At 64.0% G+C, this 9041-nt stretch overlaps 1 protein-coding gene across 3 annotated transcripts; it reads right to left on the bottom strand.

The window, feature by feature from the left end:
• Positions 1 to 1468: 1468 nt before the first annotated feature.
• Positions 1469 to 8172, bottom strand: MRPL23 (mitochondrial ribosomal protein L23). Of its 3 annotated transcripts, none has more exons than XM_072758730.1 (5): positions 8073 to 8172; positions 6245 to 6367; positions 5406 to 5488; positions 4870 to 4943; positions 1469 to 1671 (listed from the first exon to the last, which is right to left on the bottom strand). In XM_072758730.1, exons 1-5 carry the CDS (start codon positions 8087 to 8089, stop codon positions 1507 to 1509), a joined length of 462 nt encoding a protein of 153 aa, XP_072614831.1. In that variant the 5' UTR covers positions 8090 to 8172; the 3' UTR covers positions 1469 to 1506. The 3 variants fall into 3 exon arrangements, with proteins under 3 accessions (XP_072614831.1, XP_072614832.1, XP_072614833.1); XM_072758731.1 differs by lacking the exon at positions 8073 to 8172 and adding an exon at positions 7875 to 8028; XM_072758732.1 differs by lacking the exon at positions 8073 to 8172 and adding an exon at positions 7800 to 7875.
• Between the last annotated feature and the right edge of the window lie 869 nt (positions 8173 to 9041).

Raw genomic sequence — 9041 nt, forward strand, 5'->3', positions numbered from 1 at the left:
CCATCGAGGGAGCAGCCCGGAGGGGTGTCAGGCCAGCTCCTGACGCTCTGGGCCTGGGGGTGGGGTGGAGCACCCCCTTCCCCCCCGCCCCTCCATCCGGCTGCAGGCCCACTTCCTGGATTCCTGAGGACCTGCAAGGCAGCCCCCACCGCAGCCCTCCTCCGGGTCCATCCATGCTCATTCCCAGGGGCCCATCCCTGCCTGGGGCCCCGTCAGCCCTGGGGTGCTGGGGACACCAAGGACACAGTGGCTCCCCACCCGTTCCTCGTGGCCCAAGCCTCTGGGGGGTGGGGTAGGGGGACGGGGGTCTCGGGGAGGCTGCAGAGTGGGGCGCCAGCGGGGAGGCCAGCTGGAGGAGACGCTGGGCTGCGTCTGGGGTGTGCGTGGCGGCCCGTGCTGGACGTGCTTGGATGAAGGATGGGATTCCTCTCCCAGCCTTGAGTTGGGGTCCTCAGGGCCGCGAGGCCCCATGAATTATTTCTCTACGGAGAATACCGTTGACTCTGCTCTCCGGTCGCCTTCCGGACCTTCCCCATCACTTTAAATCAACGCTGAAGGGCGGCGTCTGCCCGGACCTTCACCCTCCAAGTGGAGGGAGCTGCGACCCACGTGATGCTGTCCCCGGGCTGGGTGTCCCTCTGGGCGGAAGGGGGGTGCTGAGCCGGCTCCTGCAAGGCCCTCAGAGGTCACAGGAGGGCAGCGCTGGAGGACAGGACTCCCCACAGCCTGGTGGCACCCACGTCCTACCCCAGGGGCCACGTGGCCGACTCTCCTGCACACCCCAGTGCTCTCTGGTTTGCTCCCAGACCCCTAGGCCCAGTGGGTCACCACGAAACCCATGTGCATGCTGCCAATGCTCCCAGCTCTGCAGGCTCAGCCCCGTCACACTACCTGCCAATTGGGGAAGAGCACCGGGGCCCACGGGGACCCACCACAGGGGCCTGCAGTGCAAACAGGGCTGCTGGATGCACACACTGCAGGCTCCCAGATACCGTCTCCTTCCCAACTGTCCACCTCAGGGAGCCGATGACCACTGACCACACCAACTCATCCTCAAGCCTTCAGGCCAGTGATCCTTCCCACCCCCCCACTTCATCCTCCGTTTCCGGCATCTCCCACCCTCTGTGCACTGCTTCGTGCTGGGTTGGCATGTGCTAAACACGCTTCCTCTGGGTCCCCCCATGGACACCTCCTCCCCACTCGAGAGCCACCAGTGCTGCCACCTTAGACCCTCAGCAGGATGGGCTCCCTGCCCGTGGTGCTCGCCCCACCCCACCTCACAACCTGCCTGATACAACCTTCCCCACCAAGACCTTCGCTGTAGGCTCACGGGGCCAGAAATGGGTCACATGGTTACAGTCCCTACAGGCCCTGCTCCGTGCGTGCGGCCAGGTGCTGTGTGTGCCATGTGCCGTGGGGCACAGCCCTGCACAGGGACATGTGGGACAGAGGACACGGAGCCTGTGGCCTTGCTCCACACGCAGGACTTTATTTGGACTGGGGCCATCACAGGCCGAACCAGTCGGGGACGCCACCGCGCCGGGGATCGCGGGTCTGCCTCCGCCGCTGGTCCTCCAGGAGCTGGTCCCGGATGTCATCGTCACCAGGGCTGCCGTCAGGGCTCTTTTTCTCAGGAAACAGATCGGGGAACGTGAAGGTCTGTCCGTGCGCCTATGGAGCAAAGGCAAGCAGGGCAGCTCTGAGCCCAGGAGCCTTCTCACAGGGGGTGGGGGGGCGGGATGGGTAGACAGGACCCTCCTGCCCCAAGGCCCGGGACGGACACGCGGCCAGCATGTCCAGAGCGATGTCCCTGCCTGGAAAACAAACATGTCGGCCGGCCGCTGGCTTTTATCTCACAGCGGGAAACCATTACTCTGGACAATGCCCCTTTTCATCGACATTATCTCTTTATGGAGTGGCGTCTGCACCGGCGGGAGCCTCATTAAAAGCAGCCCAGCAAAGCGCCCATTCACGGGCGCGGGGGCAGCGCGGGCGGACCGGGGGGCAGGAGCGAGGCACGGGAAAACACGGCACAAATGATGTCTGGTGCCACACTGAAACTTTTTCCATCCAAAATACCTAAAGGCCTCTGCCCACATTAAAGGCTGCCCCTCCTCCCGGCTCGGAGCTTGGCAAATAAAACGCATAGAACGTACAAAGAAATGTACATATGCAGCAGTCTATAAATCAAGACCGGCTTTGCAAATTAACTGGTTTTACATCTTTCACTAAAAGTTCAGAATGTGCCAGTGTCGGCCAAGCCCCAACCCAGACCCCCGAGCACGTGTGTGGGGCACCGGGCTGGCCCCCGCTGCAGCGGAGGAGGGGGCCCAGGCAGCTCTGAGGTGCCCTTTCAGTCTGCTGGGTCCCACGGAGCAGCCCCCCGAGATCAGGGCACGAGAGGGGGCGCGCGCCAGAGCCGCGCTGTCTGTTTCCAGACGGGCAAAGGATGGAGGACGGCATCCGTATCTGGAAAATTTTAATAAGTAAAATCAGTAAAGTGCGCTGGTTCTTGGAGACCCTTGTTTTGTAAAGAAATTTGGCTTTGGGCAGGCAGCCAAGTATGATCTGAAACAGCCCGCATGCCCCACCCGAGAAGGGAAGGTTTATAAATTCTGATCACATGGCGCGGAGCGCGGGCCCGAGTGAAGAAAGCAGGGCTGTGTGCGCTCAGTAGCCAGCCTGCACCAGGATTAGCTTACACAGCTCAACACTGCTTTTTTTTTTTCTTTTTTAAAATACCAAAGGGCAATAGTTTACATGCAAGGCTGATTGCCCAGAACGGGGATTTATGTTTAATATATCGAGGTGATTTTGCTAGTTTTCTGAGGTGGGGGAAACCCAAAATGACATTTTAAAATGTAAATACAAAGATGCCAATTTGCAACAGCTCCGGAAAAACGGAGGGAGCCGGTGAGAGAAATTCTTCACTTCTCACCAGAGACAAGAGCCACTTGTGGGTGCCCCTCTCCGGGGAACTTCACCTTGTACTTTCAAAAGTAAACCCTCAACCCCCACCCGCCACAGTGGAGAGCGTGCTGGTCAGCAGAAAAGCGCAGGAAAGGAGCAGTGTGGGAAGCGGCCCCGGGCCATGGCCTGGGCCCCAGAGGGCTCCCGCCTGCCTGGTGACGCTCCTCTGCCGCGTGGGATGCGGGGCCACAGAGATGTGTATCAGGTTGTCGGGGGAAGCGTGGGGCCCCCACCCGCCTGACGGGCTCTTCCGCAGCCGGCAACTCAAAATAGATTCGGAAACTTAATTTGTGTTCGTGATTGACCCTCTGTGTGCTTTACAATTAGCTCTGTTTTTAGAAGCCCCAGAGCGGGGCCCGCAGGGACGCATTGGGAGAGGTTGGCCCCGGGAGATGGGGGCAGAGAAGAGACCCCTTCAGAGAGGCAAGGGCCCCGGCTTCCTGCCGGTTTCCAGGCCAGACAGAGGCGAGCGGGCCTGGGGGGCAGGGAGAACACTCCCGAATGTCAGTGGGGGCTCCAGGAACGTCAGTGGGGACCAGGTCAGTGGGGACCAGCGGGAGCCGGCTGCCCAGCAGGGATGCTGCCCTAGGCTGTGCCGCCTGGTCTCACGGGGGAAGAAAGGTGCCCCCGCGGCAGCTGCACGCAGCAGATCTAAGCGGGAAGAATGCAAGGGTTCGGGTGACTCAGAAGCCACTTGTCACCGTCACTGGCCCACGGAAGGCCTGGTGGCGAATGCCGGCACAGGGGGTGTCAGCCCGCACGCCATGACAGAGACAGATGGCCCAATTTCACACATAGGACACAGACGCCTTTATATGGCCAACGGGCGCTCTCTCCACCTGGATTGGCTGATTATATGCACAGCAAATATTAGGCCAAATAATTAGGGGGGCCCCTGTTTAGAACAACAACTGTGACTGTTTTTCAGAAAAGCTGCCACGCTGACTGGGTCTCTTAACAAACTGCCTCCTCATGCTCAAAATAGGTCTGCAGGCCCGGGGGAGGTTTTCACAATAGCGCTACTGCCATCTAGCGGCCACGGCCAGCCGCCTCCCGCCGCAGGCTCCACTTGGGCTGTCCACCCTGGGATGGAACAATCTGGAAGAACCCCCCTCCCCCTCCAGGGGTTTCAAACGGCAAGGGCAGCTAAGGGACCCTGCAAGCAGGGCCGTCCCTGGCAGGTTTGCATGGAGGTAGCGGGGGACCCGGCCGTCCCCTGGAGGGCTCATCTGCAGACACACATCTGGGGTGCCCTCTGGCTGGAAGGGGAGAGCCTGAGCAGGGGCCCTGAAGTCATGCTCTGGGCTGGCAGAGGCTCAGATGGGGCACTGGACCCTCCCCCACACCCCAGGCCAGGCAGGAGACACGGTCATGAGAACCCGACAGACTGTGCCACAGCCCCACGGCCCTGTCCAGAGGGGAGGGGGCTCCACCAGGACCCCAGGGCATAGCAAACGGGTCCAGTGGAGACCCAGGCCCCTGCAGCAGCTTTAACTCAGGGCACCAATGGCCTCCCCGCTGGGGGCTGCCCACCCTGCAGGGCTCTCCAGAAGCAAGAGCTCTGGCTTCCGTCTGAGCCCCAAACCCCTGGGCCTGAGTGGGCCTGCCTAAGCCCACAGCACGTTCAAAGTCCAAGGGCACGACACGGCTGGCCCCGGAGAAGTTCCAAGATGCCCCGCGCCGTCTCCTCCCATGAGCTCTGCCTGGGGCTGCCAGGGATTAGGACGAAGCACAGGCTCTGCCCCGCGCCCTGGGCCTGGAGATCCTGCCTCTCAGGGCCTCCCGGGGCCCCAGGCGGGGCCGCTGCACAAACACGTCCCCCCCCCCCCTCCCCGCACCAAGGTCACGGTCGTGATAAGTCACGCCCAGGACTTGGGCCTCTGCCCGAAGCCCACTCACCAGCTGCACATAGGCCACCTTGTAGTCTGGTTTCTTCATCCTCACGTTCCTGTAATCCCTCTTCCTGTTGGAACCTGTTGGGGGTGTGTGTGTGGGGGAAACGACACATTGTATTCTGAGCACGAGATTTTTCAGCCCAACTCATCCAGGACCCACTTTCTAGAAAGAGGCAAACATGTAAGAATTGGTTGGTGTCCCACGGATGATAGCACGTCACACCTGAAGTGTGACTAGTTCACATTTACAGACCATGTTCCAGGAGCACATGCTACTACCGCGACCCTCTGCTCCGCTAAACACCCAAACGTGTCTAAAATAAGTAAAAAAACTGACTTCTGTTCGTCGGCACCGTACCCCTCGTGGGCTGCCTCCCTCATGGGAAGGCTGCATACTTACACCTCAGGGTGCAGTGGGGGGATAGGGGGTTAAGAGGAACAAGGAAGTGCTCTGCCACCCCAGCTTCCCAGCTGGACGGGGAAGGGCACCCTGTCTGTGGTGGTGCCCCCCCACAGCAGGGTAGCAGGGCTAGCACGCACCATGTTGCACCCTCGTCCGCACGGCAGCCACGGGTACGTTGTAGATGCGCTCTAGGTAATTCCTCAGGTCCACCCTGGTCATCCTGGGGTAGAGAAGGAAGGTAAGCATGTCCCAGCCAGGCTGAGATGACAAGTGGCCACCTGTCCCCCACACAGGAAGGGGGGGCTGCAAGGGGCTCATGCTCACTTGGGGCTGGGCTCCTGGGCAGAGCTCTCCCCAGGGAAGGGTCAGTCTGGGGGCTGCCCCAGGCCTCTGGGCGCCCACTGGGGCTGGTCCTGTCTGCAGCCCACCACCAGGCCATTTCCTAGAAATGGGGGCCCAGGGGGTGGGGAGTTAGGCCCCCTGGCCTTTTCCCCTGAAGTGGCATCATCACCGCAGCCTGGCCGCTCCTCCCCGCTTCTAAAGGCCATCACATCCTGACACTTCAGAGTAGCGCCCTGCAGCCTGGGGGACAGGATGCTGTGTCCCTCTGGTTGCCGGGGCCTCTGTGAGGGAACCGCCTGGAAAACTAGGGTTTTGGAAGCTGTGGTAAGAACCTCCAAGAGCCTCGGCCCAGCTGCCTGGAAAGAGCATGGAGCTCAGTGCAGTTAAAGAAGTGCTAGGCTCTCCACTGGGCTTCCCTGGTGGGGGAGGGGTGGGCGTGTGTGGGGGGCAGCCCAGCCCCACCGGAGGCTCTGCAAACAGCAGGCCCTCGGTCAATATTTGCAGAGCAGCTCGCCGCCTGTGGTGTTTTCACAGCGGGGAGAAGCCACACATAGGAGCCAGGTTCTGTGACACCACCAGGACTGCCCCAGTAGGGAGGGGGGTACTCCCCAGCCTGAATTCCTCAGGGGCTTACTCCATGGGGATCCGGAACTGCACAGTGTCCTCGGGCTGGGCCGTGCCGGGCCGCACCAACTGAATGAAGAAGTTTGTTCGGAAGACGCGGAGCTGGGGGTTGCCCAGCTGGTACAGAGGGTACCTGAGAGCAGGGAGAGATTGGTCTGTATCAAACATTCAGAACCCCAAGGGCGCCCCCAGCAGACCTCCATGTGTCTACCCACAGCAACAGCAGTGAGAAGCAAAGGGGGGCGGGTGCCCCCTACAGCCCAGTGCCCCCACAACCCCCCTCGCTCACTGGTCAGATCTGCCCAGGGTGGGCACCAAGATCCCTGGTGCCCACCAGCTCGACCAGTGGGGGCTGCTGGACCTGAGGGCTGGTCTCTGGAAAGGGTCAATGAGTGACTCAAGAAATAGGCCAGTAGAGAGCATGTGCACCATGGTCCCCCCAAAGATGCTGGTGGCCAGGATTGTTTAAAGTGATGGTCCCACAGGCAGGCTGCCGGCTGCAGAGTTGCTCCTAACCATGGCTTACCCCACAGCACGGGCTGGGGGGTCACTTGCACACTCTGTGTGGGTGGGAGAGGCACCAGTCACCTCAACCACTTACCCCCCCCCCCCCACACGTACTGTGAAAGCCCCCAGAGCAAGCAGAGGCAGCTGGGAAGCAGTGAGAGGCCACCGCCCAGTGCAGAGCAGCCAGGTGAGGGTGCCTGCAGTCTGCAGGGTCTGCATGGAGGCAGAGGGCCAGGCTGCGGGGAGGGTGGGCACGCAGGGACACAGTGTCATCAGGGGGCTCAGCCTGGTCACCCTGCTACCTCTCTGAGGCACTGCACGTGGCCCCTGATCTTGGGGCACAACCAGCATCATGATGGGTTCAAGGAGGCCAAATGCTGTGCTGGGCAGGATGAGCAGAGCCTGGGGGTGAGAGGCCCAGGGTGAGCCTCAGGGGCGCTGCGAGGTGTGGGGGCTCTGGGAAGGCAAGACTGGGGCCTGACCCTGCAGGACCCAGTGGCTGAGGGCCGTCTGCTCGAGGTCTGCCAGGGACCGAGTGGGCTGGTACCGGCAGCAGCCCCTGGGTGGGGGTCTCCGGCACAGGGTGGGCAAGGGCGGGAGGCGGCTTCTGATGGGCCAGGCCTCGCCCCCGGCCCCGGAACCAGGCCTGCCTCGTGTCCTCCTCCAGCGCAGTCTGGCCCAATGGCCGGCCACCCGAAGGGGCTCGCTTATTCCCCCTGGTGCCCGACTGCGGCACTGCAGGGGGCGAGGGCGGGCCCCCGGGGGAGCCGCGCGGTCGGGCCGGGCCCTGACCCTCCACGTCTCCGGGTCCCCGGGTCCCCGGGTCCCCGGGTCCCCGGGCCGCCGGTGGGCGGGGAAGGGCTACCCCCGGGCGCCCCTGCGCCGGAACACCTGTGCTCGCCCCGCACGGCCTGCTGCCCGCCCGCCCGGCCCTCCCGCGGGTCCCACGAGCCCGGCACCCGCGAGGCTCAGGGCCGCTGCGCGTTCTCCCGCGCCCGACCCAGCGACCTGGCCGGCTGCCATCGGCTCTAGCTCCCCCGGCCCCGCCGGTGACTCACCCGCGATCCCACCCTCCCCGCCAGCACGCCCCGCCGGCTCTCCTCCGGCCCCGCCCGCTCCCGGGCCCCGCGCACCTGCCGGGGCGCCCCCGCCGCCGCCGCCGCCGCCGCCGCGCATGCGCGCACACGACACTCGTCACGCTAGGGCCACGGGCGCAGCCCTCCTGGGGGGCACTCGTGGTTCCCGCCGCGCCCCCCGCCCCAGACCGCACGGCGCCCCGCCCCCCCGCCTCCCTCGGCCCCAGGCCCGCGTCCCGGCCCCCGGCAACTCACAGCACGTTCCGCGCCATCGCCGGCTTCCGGGCCGCGGGCGGAAGGAGGGGCACGCACGGCCCGCGTGGGCCCGTCACAGCGCCCCCTGGCTTCCGGGAGGGCCAGCGACGCCCCGCCCCCGCCCCGCCCCCGCCAGGCCCCGCCCCTTGCACCTGCCGCCCCGCCCCCTTGCACCTGCCGCCCCGCCCCCGTCCATCTGCCCCGTCGCCCCGCCCACTGGGTCTCCCTACCCACCGCGCCGGCCCCGCCCCGCCCCTCCCTGTTCACCTGAGTCATGGCCCCGCCCACCGACCCCCCCCACCCCGTTCACCTGACCCATGGCCTCGCCCAGGGCACCTGCCCACACCGCCCGCCCACCACCTAGCCGACCACCCTTCACCTGTACATCCACCCACCGCTCTGCCCGCCGCACCTGCTGGACTGACTGCACCTGCCTCATTCTTCCCCACCTTCCTGTCTTACTGTCCCTGATCCCAGTTCCTACCCCACTGCCTCTGCCCCACCCACTGCCCTTGACCCACCCACCTGGCCCCTACCTGGCCTGCACAGCTGAGTCGCACCCGTGACCTGCACACCCTGTAAGAGCCCAGAATCTGTCATGCTCCTGGGTCTCTCCATAGTCCTTCATATCCTCCAAGTGTCCAGAATCCATCTCTCCCAACCCCCTCACCCTGCCCAGGCGCCATCCACTCCCTGCCCCTCACACCCTGTCCATTCTCTGCAGCACCCCGTTAGTCCCACACACCCCTCTGCACCCCACACTACCCCACATGCCATGCCCTGGTGCCCACAGCAACTGTAGATCATGGCGGGCCACCCTTCCAGCTGCTGGTGGAGGTGGGAGATGACAAAGTGGGGAAGAAGCAGGTGGGTGGGCCTAGCCAGGGTGGCTCCATCCCCTCCCTGATCTGGGGCTCCAAGGCCCCTCACAGCCTACAGGCATCTTCCCCATCCCCTGTGACCCCTTCC

The sequence above is a fragment of the Vulpes vulpes genome, chromosome 5 (genome assembly GCF_048418805.1).
Source record: "Vulpes vulpes isolate BD-2025 chromosome 5, VulVul3, whole genome shotgun sequence".
NCBI lineage: Eukaryota > Metazoa > Chordata > Mammalia > Carnivora > Canidae > Vulpes > Vulpes vulpes.